A 13,391-nucleotide genomic window follows, 5' to 3' on the forward strand; every position below is an offset into this window, starting at 1 on the left:
GCGTTGGGTAGCTCTGTGAAAGTTGCGCGGATGGCGGTGTTAAGTGATTTTGAGAACAAGGAGGCTGATGCTAAGCTAGCGGCTCTGCCAGCGTACGAGTTGCCATGCGCAGGAGGTGAGTTTTTGGTAAGACGCTACCGCGCGAATTATATATATATATATATAAAATATACCGCTGTATATTGTGTCTCCAAAAATGAGTGAGATAAGATAGGATGTATATGAATGACATTTTGTAGGAAGTGGAAAAGAGTAGGTTTCAATGGAAAAGAGGTGGAAAAAAAATTTCTCTCTCTCCAATTTCTTTGTCCTCAAAAAAGGGTGAAAAAGAATGGTAGCAGGAAATCTGCATATTTTGAAAGGATGGGGGCCGTGAGCTGCTGTTTTAAGAAGGTGGTGATTTGTACTGTTGTCTGTTAAAATTAAATTAAACTAGATAAAAAGGACAGGGGAGTGTGTATGATAAGTTTTTCTTCCACCAACCCCCCCCCCCCCCCCCCACACACACACTTCTCTCTCTCTCCTCTTTGTCTCCTGTGGGGAGGGGGGTGTGATAAGTTTTTTTCTTTCCCCTCTCCCATTGTCTCCATTTGGGAGACTTGTAGTCTGTTGTGTCAAAGTGACACTTTGTTGTCATCTTGTGGGATTTGTGTGTGAAATAGGAGTCAGAGGGCAATGTGTCCTGTAATGGGAGTTTTTCTCTTTTCTAGGTAAGAGAAGAATGCGGAAAGATATAGAGGTCTAGATCAGTGTTTTTCAACCACTGTGCCGCGGCACACTAGTGTTCCGTGAGATATAGTCAGGTGTGCCATGGGAAATTATCCAATTTCACTTAATTGGTCTAAAAACATTTTTTAGAAACAAATTAATTATTATCTGCCAATAACGTGTTGTTGTCGGCTGTGAGAGCAGTGTGGCGGAAGAGTGGCAGTAATCATAAATCTTCGCCTGTAGGTGGCAGCACGTCGCTAGTTGTTGATTGCCCTCTACTTTGAAACAAGGATTAGTGATGCATGGATGGCGGCAGGTGCCTAGCAAAACAAAACGGTGACAGTGATGCAAAAGTTTTTGAAAAGGAAAAATGCTAACTCCGAACCGGACCCTGGACAGAATTCGGACCCAGATGAAGGCCCTTGTATGAGTGGTGGTCAAAAGACAGCAAAGACGGCGAGCTCGACCAAGGCCTCTAGCGCGCGACAGTACAACGAAAGCTATCTTTCACTTGGATTTACCTTTACCGGGGATGAGACGAAACCGATACCGTTGTGCCTGGTGTGTGGTGAAAGGCTATCAAACAGTGCTATGGTGCCAAGTAAGCTTAAACGCCATCTCCAAACGAAACACCCTTCTCTCCAAAACAAGGATGTGGGCTATTTTGTTCGTCTGCGTGAACACATGGAGAAACAGACAACTTTTATGAGGAAAACCACAAAGGTAAACGAGAAAGCCCTGAAAGCTAGCTACCACGTCGCTGAACTGGTTGCTAAGTCAAAAAAATCCCACACTGTGGCAGAGACATTGATACTGCCAGCCTGCAAAGCTATTGTGAATGAGATGCTCGGACCTGAAGCGGCTAAGGAAATAGCCAAAGTTCCTCTCTCAGATAACACAATTTCCAGACGTATTGATGACATGTCTGCAGACATTGAAAGTGTGGTTTTGGAAAAGATCCGGATCAGTGAGAAATTTGCATTGCAACTGGATGAGTCTACTGATATTAGTGGACATGCTCAACTATTGGCCAATGTGCGTTTTGTGGATGGAGACGCGATCAGAGAAAACTTCCTTTTTTGCAAGGTATTGCCAGAAAAAACGTCAGGAGAGGAAATTTTTCGCGTCACATCAGAATACCTTGAAAAAGGAAGACTTAAGTGGGAAGACTGCACAAGTGTCTGCACTGATGGAGCTGCGGCCATGGTCGGGCGCATCAAAGGCTTTGTAAGCCGAGTGAAGCAGAGGAACCCAGATGTGATTGTTACGCACTGTTTTTTACACCGCGAGGCCCTCGTAGCCAAGACTTTACCAGCCGACCTAGTTCCTGTGTTGGATGATGCTGTGCGCATGGTGAACTTTGTTAAGTCACGACCTGTGAAAAGTCGCATATTTGCAGTTTTGTGTGAAGAAATGGGAGCGACGCATAAAGCGTTGCTGTTTCATACGGAGGTTCGATGGTTGTCGCGCGGCAAGGTGCTCGCCAGGGTGTACGAACTGCGAGAGGAACTTAAATTGTTTCTGACAAATGAGAAGTCCGATTACGCAAAGCTGCTTGCAAGTGATGAGTGGTGTGCAAAGCTGGCATACCTGGCAGATATTTTTCATCATCTGAATGATCTGAACACACGAATGCAAGGTCGAAATGAAAACTTCCTTACAAGTAAAGATAAAATAAATGGATTTCGTTCAAAGTTGCACCTCTGGCAACAATATGTGGAACGTGGCAACCTCGACATGTTCCCACTTACCAAGAAACTGCAAGATTTTAACACTGCTGCATCGTGTGAGATAATAGTTAAACATTTGAAAATGCTTGAGGAAAAGATGTCATTTTATTTCTCTTCAACCTCAACTGAAAGCCTTGACTGGGTCAGGGACCCATACAGTTCAGTATCAGTTGGAAAGGACATGACTTTACAGGAGCATGAGCAACTAACTGAACTGAGACAAAATCGTGGTTTAAAGCTAAGCTTTGCTGATCTGCCTTTGGACAGTTTTTGGTTGGCTACTGCCAAGGAATACCCCATTCTGGCAAACAAAGCATTTTGACATTGCTCCCATTTTCCACGACATATCTGTGCGAGGTGAGCTTTTCAAGTCTGACTGCCATAAAAACAAAGAACAGAGAGAGACTGAGAGCTGTTGAGGAAGAGCTTCGTGTGTGCCTCTCGTCGATTCCTGACAGAATATCTTCTCTGTGTTCATCCAAACAGGCCCAGGTTTCACACTGAGTAAACATAAAAAAGATGACAAAACACTTTTTTCTTTTTGTTTATTTGATTCATATTGAGGTAACTTTGACAAGAATGGCTTTATATTGTTAATATAGGCAACAGAGTTTTAATTTTTAACATTGTCAGCTGGTGGTGTGCCTTGAGATTTTTTCGAAGAAAATAGTGTTCCTTGGCCCAAAAAAGGTTGAAAAACACTGGTCTAGATGATAACTACAGGCCACTATCATATTATTTTTAAAATCAGATCTGTGTGTTTTATAGTTGAATGAGTAATAAAACCAAATTTTAATATAGTTGAATAAGTAATAAAACCAAATTTTAATTGAAATAGACTTTTCATTTTTGATTTTTATATTTCCCCTGCATCTCTGATAACTTATTCGTAGGTGTGAAAATGATTTAACCTTTGTCCTTATCTGAGTCCCATTCTAGAAGTCTGGAGAGGACTTCTCACCAAGTGGCCAGGGTGACTGTGAGCTGTCACATTTTAAGCATAATTTGAGGTAACATGTAATGAAGAAGATGTCTATGGTAGACATATGCGTAAATATAGTACTACTACTTGCTATAGTGTAGTGATCAAATTTAAATTAAACTACAAAATACATATTTTTTTGAGAAAATTATTATTTTTTTTAATTACAACAAGCAGATAGGATCTCTTGCTATGATCTCATCTCCCTCTGTCTGTTCCGAGTGTATAAATGTTTCAGGCAGGTTCAATCTTTGACGAGAGGTGTTGTTCTTGGGTGTCTCAAACGTGCTGGAATAACCTGGCTGTTGGGAATATGGACCTCCTGCTCTGCTTGGTGCACAGAGTGGACGGCGAACTGAACAATGGTCACTTTCGGGGGGGAAGTGATCACACGGACTGCGAAAAGGATGGTACACTGTAAATCCGTTCGCCCTGTGACTGTTCAATGACTCTTATGAATTATCTGAGCAAAATGTCCATCAACTCTTTGAGCAGACATCTCGAACTCTCATCACAGCCGTCTTGATGAAACTGTCAGGGGTCTCCAGTGACAGCTAAGGCTTGCTTTGAACTTTGCCCTGCATAAACTGCTATCTACAAGGACAGGAAGTAATATGAACTCCAGTTGTGGACTCAAAGTTCTCGAGTCATCTGAGATTAGCCCCTTGAGTCATATTTTGGTCTGTTTGAGTACAGTTTGCACTCTGTACTGTGTCGGAAAAGGAGATGTGATCTATAGCAACGCAGTTTCGGAAATTGAGAACAGCTTATGTGAATTAGGGTAGTATAAAATTTATTTTAATCTTTAATACTAATTTTTCCGTTGTTTGATGCTTGTTGAATTTCGTCTTCTAATTTTTTGACCATTTTCCTTTTAAATTTTAGCTTCTAGATTGGACTCATAGATTTGGAACACCTACGGCGAAATAAATTTTTAATTTTGATTAAGCTCAACAGCACTGATCTTTGGATCCCACGGGGAATGCACAAAGGCAAAGTTCCCTGCTGTGTTTTACAAGCCCCCACTACTCTGTAGAAGAGGTGAGGTTAATTAGCATTTTAAGAATACTTTTTGGTTGGTTTAAAGTAGGGATTTTGTCTTGTTTTTCTGATTATAACTCGTTTCTTTTACTAGTTGTGATGGCAGATATTTGGAAGATTTGTGACCTGAAATAGATTAATGGGGTTATTTTAAATCTTTTTCTCTTCTCTTCCTGACCCTAAAAGTCCTCCGCTGCAGTATCTTAATTTACATCTGCTTGAGTTGTTTTTCTCACTTTAAGTTGCCTGAACAGGATTCAAATTTACATTACAAACTCTTGCCTCAAAGGCTTTTGTTTTTATGGCTCCTGGCTAGCTCAGCTGGAGATCTTCTTGTAGTTCTGGTGTTGGCCAAATTGTCCCAATTTGGTTGTTTTTCTAATCTACAGGACACAAGGTGTCTGTTTTTCTTCCTCTTTGAAGCGGCATCTGTTCGCTGCTACAGTTTTCAAATACATGTCTGAAAAAGATCAGAGTTGATTTTATCAGATGGGGGAATGACTGGTCTGTCTGTGTATTGTTGAAAAGGAAGTCTGAGGTGAGAATGGTCTGTCTGTGTATTGAAAGATATTATAACATTTTAATACCTAATTTCATATATCAACTATTGTTACACATTATGAATATTTAAATTTTTCATATTAACCTTGTCGAAATGTTTTGTGTCCTGAGCAGAGCACATGATGTTGACCTCGTATGGCCTGGCCTTAAGCTGGGACATACTATTTAGTCTAAAAAGTTCCTTCTCAGCACTTTGTGCGAAAACACATTTATCCCTTGAACCAGAATTTGTCTCAAAAACACACACACTCCTTAGGCTGGTACACACTGATTGGTCCAAAATTCCTTGTTTTATCTGTACACGCACATCTCGGTCATGAAAACAGAATTAGTTTTGAAATAACACACACACACACTCTTTACTTTCTTCATCAGTCATGGCCACCGTAAATTTGGTTCAACTTGTTTGTGAGATTTTGCTATGGGAAAATCCTTCAACTATATAACACATTCTGTCTCAAAAACATCCACCTGACCTTGTTTACGCCATCTGCTCACGGAAAAGTACCAGAGAGTATGTTTATTCTACAAATGAAAAGGAGGAGGTCTTTTTAACTATAAGAAGCTATTGTACACGTAGAAGAACACATTTGACGCTCTGAATCCCACGATGATTAAGTGATGAATTAGAGGCAGTTATTTGTCCAGAGACTCTCTGTTTTTTATTAAATCATTTTTGCAAAAGGTGTATTTTTCTTACATTAAACCTATCTTCATTTTTGGAACACGCAAAGAGGACAAAATTCCTTAAATTCCTTCAATTGGTGAAACCGACGTAAAACGACGGTTTGTGGCGGTGCGTTCACAGACGAATGGAACTCTCGGCCATATTAATCAAGGTAAGTGGACACTTTATCCACGTTTTAGGAGTTCTGTCTGTCTGAGAACGCTGCGGCTGATAAATTCGTCTTGCAAAATTATATTGAGGATGGAATTTGTGTAAGAGAAATAGTGATAAATTTTGAAGTCGTGTGGTTGGACGCGAAGTTCCAGATTTCGGATTTTACCACGGTGTTTGAACTATACACGTGGTGACGTAGCATAGTATACGGAAATGCTGTCACGTTAGATTGTACGCGATCGCTCGGAAGTCAGTCTGGGAAGCATTTTGTTTAATAATTATTAAATTAATAATAATTGTGTTTTTATAGACGGGGGATGCTTGGAAGATTGACATAATTTCCTTGTATAATAAAAGCTGCACGTGGAGTTGTACGCAATTGCTTGGTAGTCAGTTTTGAGGTACATTTTCTGTTCTTACAAGACGAGAGATGCTTGGGAAATTGACATAAATTCCTTGCATAAAATAGAAGCTGAAATGGAAAATAGCTGTGTTCACGCAGGCGAGAGGCACTTTGGATAATTTGTTTAAAGGTCCTTGTGCAAGGAATTCAGTTTGTTAAACGCAAACGGGAGGTTCTCAGATGAAATTGCGGAGGAACTACGAAATATACAGCGGAATTGTACAGCCCTGATTGATGTCGTTAAGATCTGAGAACATATATATTCAGCTTTGGTAGTCAGGTTGGCAATAAGCGGAGTTGATACGCCGTTTTGTGATCAATCGCGAGGTCCTTGGATGATTGAATATGGATATTCATGGACAGATCTGTTCAGCTGACAGACAACAGAAAGATGAATGCGCAAATGAGGATATATTACCAGAGATTGGTACGTAACGTTACGAGGGGTTTCTGCACAATTGAATCGAGTAATTGTGAACAGACAGGCTATATTAGTCGAGAGACTGCTCCGTAATTGACTTAAAGCGGTATTTATTATTTTGAGATAAGATCATGATATTTGTTGTGTATTATTTGTATGTGGTAGAATAGTCGACGTCATTGTTATTGTTTTTACGGGGGCGCAAAGAGCTATTTTGTCGACTAATTCTGTTATAAGTGAGACGTCACTTCATTAATAAATATTAATACGACTCAACTATAATATAATATAATATAATAAGCTATAAGACACGGGCAATAATTAATATAAAGTATGGTCACTATTTGAAACTACAAAAATGGACGCTTTATTCGAGCGCGTAATATGATATTTTGGCCCGAAAAGCTTCCGTCAAACTACGGGATGACGCTAGGAAAGGTTGAGTGCGCATGCGCTGGTGTCAGAGGAGAACCATGAAATAAAAGACGAGGAATAAAATAATTGCACGACTGGTTGCACGATTGCGGTGGAATGAATCTTATGGCGCCGTTATAAGCTACGGTAAGTTAATTTTATTGATGGAGGACGTTGAGGCTTGCGCCGCCGGGCGTTCGAGGTAAAATACGAGATATAAGAACGCGTTTACGAGTGGAATAAAAACGACACATAATCGTGTATTTTGGATAAAATAATGATGAATAATGCTAGAATACTAGCTTTAGGTATTTTTGTGAAGTTATAACCATTTATATAACTTTAAATAATGACTTAAAATGTTGGGGCTACGGTACACTTTTATTCTGAAGGACTAAATGATTTGACCTGATATTAAATCCGCTAGACGGAATTAAAGGTTCCGGATTAAAATATTACCGTTGAATAATGACTTAAAATTTATTTAATATTGAACGACGGGACTTGATTATATTGTGGAAAAGGTTAGTTTATTCTAATAAGATATGACATTTGTTCGATGGTTTTGGGGGCGGTAGTTTAACTTTGTATTTCCGTAAACGCCGACCGCGGATTAGAAAAAGTATTAGAGTTATATGTATTTTAATATAGAGGAATATCCCGGACGTAACTTTAAGAAAAGTGTATTAAATGATGATTAATGCTGTAATATTGACTTTCGATTGTTTCATACAAACAGCTCGTATGATTTTGAATTTACGTAATAAAACAAATGAAACCGTTTAATAAGCGCTCAACGGGATAAATTAATTAGACGGTAAAATTACTAATAAAACTTCTAACGCTAAAACCGGCAAGCGTCTGCGTTAAATAATTGAACGACATTATATAAATTGTTGCCGTAACTGATTTTATAAGCCCCTTATATAAATTTCTTAAGCACTAATGTTGAATACTTAAACTGGCTTCACGAGTGCAAATACGTCATATTTAAAATTATGTTTGATATAAAACGAACGGATATTAATACACAAATAACATAGAAAGGTATAGTTTTAAGATATTATAAAATTTAGATGCATATCTTATGCTTATAGAACATAAATAACTTTGACTGATTGTAGTTGCTATGACTCTAGCTGACCGCTAGGTGTCACCCTTTAATAAATTAATGACGTGAGTCAACTGGAAATTTTAGTTGCTGTGACTCATTTTGACCACCAGATGTCCCCTTTTTCAAATTAAAAAATGCCAACAGCCATCAATCTTTGTAATGAGGTCAAATAAAATGTTTTTATAAAAGGTAATGTTAATTGTGTGATTGTTAATCTGCTTTTAAAGTTTAATGAGAAAATATATATTTAATTTTTCTGGGATTGTTTTTAGATTAAATAGTTGAGTCTCTACTCTTATTTTAATAATAATAATAATAACTAAAAACGAACAATTTGAATAGCTACCATGTGGAATAATTCTTTATATAGATGATTGTTTTTTCTCTTATAATTTTGTTTGTGCGTGAGAACATTGTTTAATAAATTTTAAATATCTTTTCAGAATCAGGAGACACGCCCATTAAAGACGGAATTCCCACTAAAGTGCCTTCCTGGGGATTAAGTAATGTGTTAATTATAATTTAAAAAGGGCTATTCCCATATTTATAGTAGGAAAATAATTCTTAATCTCTCCTGAATGTAATATTAACCTTTGAATTCGACAATTGAAGTCTCATTTCAGATAAGGAGTACGATTCCCTGGGAGATTGGACCTTCCATGGAGAGCCATTTGGGAGGATAACATTTTTGACATATTTAAAAGTTGTTATGTAATTAAAAAATAATTTATGCTTTGATGTTTGACCAAAAAATGGACTAGGTATCTTTGAAAATATTAATTGAAAGCTATCACACTTATTAATTGATTTGGTATTATATTTTGGGAAAAGGAGGAGGTCTTTTTAACTATAAGAAGCTATTGTACACGTAGAAGAACACATTTGACGCTCTGAATCCCACGATGATTAAGTGATGAATTAGAGGCAGTTATTTGTCCAGAGACTCTATTTTTTTTATTAAATCATTTTTGCAAAAGGTGTATTTTTCTTACATTAAACCTATCTTCATTTTGGAACACGCAAAGAGGACAAAATTCCTTAAATTCCTTCAGTATCATTGAAAAGGAAGTCTGATGTGAGAATGAAGTTTGGTGTGAGGAATTTACAGGCGGAGAATGGAGAGGATTGGACTTGGAGGAAAGTAAGTTCTACAAAGATGACAAAAGACGACCCTTATAGCAGAAATACGGTAAGTATGTTCCATCTCAGAAACAATTGAAAAGTATAATTTCTAGAGCCCATGGAATATGCCATTTAGGTGTGGAAGGAACATTGAGACACCTGGGTGACATTTTTTCATGAGACAAGTTGTTAAAAATGAACTGCAGGACTGCAGTGTTTATTTAAGGTATAAGTATATATATAAATCTCTTCTCAGACTGTTTATGGCCCAGCCGGACATGAATAGTTCTGGGTTAAGATGATGTTGTTTTTAAATGATTTACACTGCTATAATAAGAAACCAGCGTTAAAAATGCAGAAATTTGATGTACGACAAAGAGCACATTTATGCTAAATCTACAACAGTAAATATCATGGTAAAATATTTGATTAATCATTATCTACAATCATAAGGGTTTCCTAGGAATATTGGATCAGACAAACCCATTTGAAAAAACAAAACTTCATAAGATATAGAAACAATTAACATTTGCTAACAAAAAAAAACAGGTGCTCTTTTCAAAGTAAAGAATGGAGACTATGTATGTTATGAGTGACTAAATGAAAATGATTTTGCACACAGATTGGTTTGCTGATCATAATGGTGGGGGCCACATCCACTACATGTGAGCCACATGAGGTCCCAGGCTCATCAATCACATCAATTGACCCCGACCGAGGGGGTTGACTAAGCTGCTGATCCAGATGCGCGCCTGTCTGTTCGAGGAGGATGATGTCCAGTGCTTTTCCATGGCACTATTATCAAAGAAGATTCGTTCAAGTGCTTTTCCCTGAGCATCATTTCATGATTGGATCACTTTTTCCCAAATAGTGATCCCAGAGTGTGTCAATTTTTGAATCTCTGGCTATTGAGGAGTGCCAGGTTCAGAAAGAGGCTGACAAACACCTCTTTAAAAAAAAAATAATAATAATTGACCAACTGTCGAACGCACTTTTCATTCAACAAAGACCTTCATCACGAGATGGCTTCGAGGGACGGACACATCTGCTATTGCGTCGTGACACTTAACCACATCACATAGTGTTATGCCTCACATTTATTATGCCCCTTCCACCGAATTTTTTAATGAATCAAACTGAATTTTGACTGCTAAGCCCCTCTATCTATCTTTCTCTCTCTCTCTCTCTCTCTCTTACCTGCTATTCTTATTTCTAAACTCCACACATAAACATTGCTTCATTTTGCGACGATCAAGATTCACGCTGGATTTTCTCTCTAGACTATTGTGGGATTAAATGTCCGCTTTTTGATTTTATAGAAGTTCAATGGTAGGACTGAAGACATTTAATATTTTCAATTTATAATTTTACTGTTTTTGAATTTACTTATAAAGCATATAGATGTGATATAATCATGAGTATTTAAAAGAATACAGTGGGATGGTGATTTTGTGAACTCTTATTGATCCTCTTACCCTCAAAGCTATTGAAGATAGGAATTTGCATGATGTTATCAGAGTCTTTTGTCATTAGAGACTAAAAGTCTGGGGTCAGATCTTGATTGCATCTGTTCCCCCAGTCAAGAAGGGGAACTGTATGTAAATGTCTTTACTAAAAACATTACCCCTTTGTCCAACCTGGAGTCGACATGTCTGTATGTAAATGTCTGCTTACTAACAACATCACACATTTGTTCAACTAGGAGTCGACATGTCTGTCCTTTGTTCAATCAAGAGGCGGGAAGAGGAACCTTTTATCTTTTGAGTATAAATGAGTCGATGTTCTGTAGACTGTTAAAGACTTGGGGCCCCACGTTGCATTCAGATGTGGTGTCCTGACTTTGTCTTTAGAAGCTTCTAAATAAATCCTTGCAAGGAACCTTCTTCATCAGATCTCGAATACAATTATTTTGGAACACGCAAAGATTACACTTAATATAGTAATCAAAATATTCCTTCAATATATATATGTATATACACTCTTAGCTTACTCATCACTCACAGTACTTAAATATTTGTGCAAGTATTTTTTCTGCACTTTTAATTTCTACTTGAGTTTAATTTTCCAATGTAACATTACTCCTATTTGAATTAAATATTGGCTATTCTGCTTTTGAAATGTTAGTCTACCTGTATCACTAAGATGTGAGCAGTGTCACTGTCACCTAGCTAGTTTAACAAAAATAACTAGGTCAAATGTTAGTTTATTTATTTTTAATTAAATGAGAATAATCTCATAAATTTCAAAATCTTGCTCAAAAGGTGGAGACACTGCTGAAGCATCAGTGAAAAGGATGACCCACTCTATCAGCAAGCAGCCGGGAGACAGGAGATGACACCTAGGGGGGTTTCCATCAAGCCGAATTAAGGAAAAGCCTGTCTTATTTTGCTGAGCCCATCTTATTTTTATCAAAGTTCCGTTCCATCAAGTTGGGTTACATAAATTCCCACTCAGTAACCATGGTAATTTATGCTGCAGAAAAGGCTGTCTCATTTCAATAAACCTGGCTAATTTTAAGTCAGGGTTCCATTCCATCAATGTGGTTTATGTGAATGCCAACTCAGTAACCATGGAAATTTATGCTGCAATCCACTTGTGACTCCTAGTGGCGACTTCTTTGACTACAAGTTGTCATTTCTACAGGTACAAATCACGACTTTTACAGGTAAAAATATTTTTTTATTCCATCAAGCCGGATTATGGAAAAGCCTGTCTTATTTCGCAGATCTTCTGCTGATGTGAATGTAGCAGGTGGGGGTCCCCCACCTGTGGCAGTGGCCTTAGTCTTTTTTCTGGTGGCTACAATGGTGGGCAACATATATTTACAGCTAAACACCTATTTAGTCTTATTTTTTTATATAGATTGTTATAGGCTACTTGCCGACTTGTTGCCACGATCGCTTTTGGCTACTGTTAAGATGTAACAGTGAAGAATGAATATGTAGGTCAATTTGAAGTTCTTTACTTTAAATCAATAATTAATAACACTATTAATGTGAAATATACATCTAACATGAAACAATTCTAACTTATACATTTAGTCTGTCTGCTATTTTTTTATTTTTATTTTTGCCAATGATATTTCCCTCGTCTTATTGATTAGCAGCAGTATTGCCTTTTTTGGTGAGTCTTGAATTCCTCATACAGCTCCATCAATAACTTTTGTTCAGTTTGTGAGAAGAATACTGCTCTCGTTTTGCTGTCTTTTGACATAATTGATCGCAATTTCGCCTATCGACTCATCAGGGCTTTTTGTCTACCCCGGGAGCGTGTACAAAGCTTGGCTATGCAAGCCTGGTTTACGTTAGCCTCGATTAGACGCGCTGGAATGGGTTAGTGGAACGACTTGACGCTTTATTCGGAGATGGTGTTCACTTCCAGCCTCGCTTTTTTTGCATGAGCCTTGCTTTCTTTAGCTGCGTTGATGGAATACCCCCCTGATCTTCAAATCAAGGTTGACACAACCACAGCAATGGATGCAGAAACGGCTCTTCTGGACATCAAATAAAACATTTCAAATTATGCACAATCTTGTTTATTGAATGATACATGTTCATTGATTTGACTATTTAAAATAACTCAATATGGATTAAATTGTACTCCTTTAACATTTCAAACTCAAAATTGGAAGACGTCTAGAAAGCATAATTTCTTCACTTTCCCAAAGGTGATTGCTGTGAAACTCTCTCAGAACAGTAACCAGTGTATCAAGGATTCTCATTTGTTGGACTTCACAGCCGCTTTTTTAGCAGGTTTGATGTCACACTATGTGCCACCATCTAGAGATGGATCAAGAAATAGCTTTGATTGACTGCATGCTGGCATCTGGGCAAACAGAATGGTTGGGTCAGCATATTCATACAATAAAAAATAAACATAGCTTCCTGGCTGGGTCATTATCAAAACACAGCCACTGACATTATACGTAACTGTACTTATACTTATATGTTTAGCTTTATCTTGTTAGCCAGAAAAAAACAAAGATTTGGTCACATCTTAAGATCAAAAATATTGGTAATACTGATAGACACAGACATTGTTCATAAACGTT

At 37.7% G+C, this 13,391-nt stretch overlaps 1 protein-coding gene across 2 annotated transcripts; it reads left to right on the forward strand.

The window, feature by feature from the left end:
• Positions 1 to 508: 508 nt before the first annotated feature.
• Positions 509 to 11,232, forward strand: LOC144052000 (zinc finger BED domain-containing protein 5-like). Of its 2 annotated transcripts, none has more exons than XM_077565718.1 (2): positions 509 to 7,251; positions 8,662 to 11,232. In XM_077565718.1, exon 1 carries the CDS (start codon positions 1,057 to 1,059, stop codon positions 2,761 to 2,763), a length of 1,707 nt encoding a protein of 568 aa, XP_077421844.1. In that variant the 5' UTR covers positions 509 to 1,056; the 3' UTR covers positions 2,764 to 7,251; positions 8,662 to 11,232. The 2 variants fall into 2 exon arrangements, with proteins under 2 accessions (XP_077421844.1, XP_077421845.1); XM_077565719.1 differs by having other exon boundaries at positions 509 to 6,696.
• Positions 11,233 to 13,391: the final 2,159 nt, after the last annotated feature.

The sequence above is a fragment of the Vanacampus margaritifer genome, chromosome 5, assembly GCF_051991255.1.
Source record: "Vanacampus margaritifer isolate UIUO_Vmar chromosome 5, RoL_Vmar_1.0, whole genome shotgun sequence".
Lineage (NCBI taxonomy): Eukaryota > Metazoa > Chordata > Actinopteri > Syngnathiformes > Syngnathidae > Vanacampus > Vanacampus margaritifer.

Coding starts and splice junctions, on each gene's coding strand:
- LOC144052000 (XM_077565718.1), top strand. CDS start 1,057: ATGCAAAAGTTTTTGAAAAGGAAAAATGCTAACTCCGAACCGGACCCT.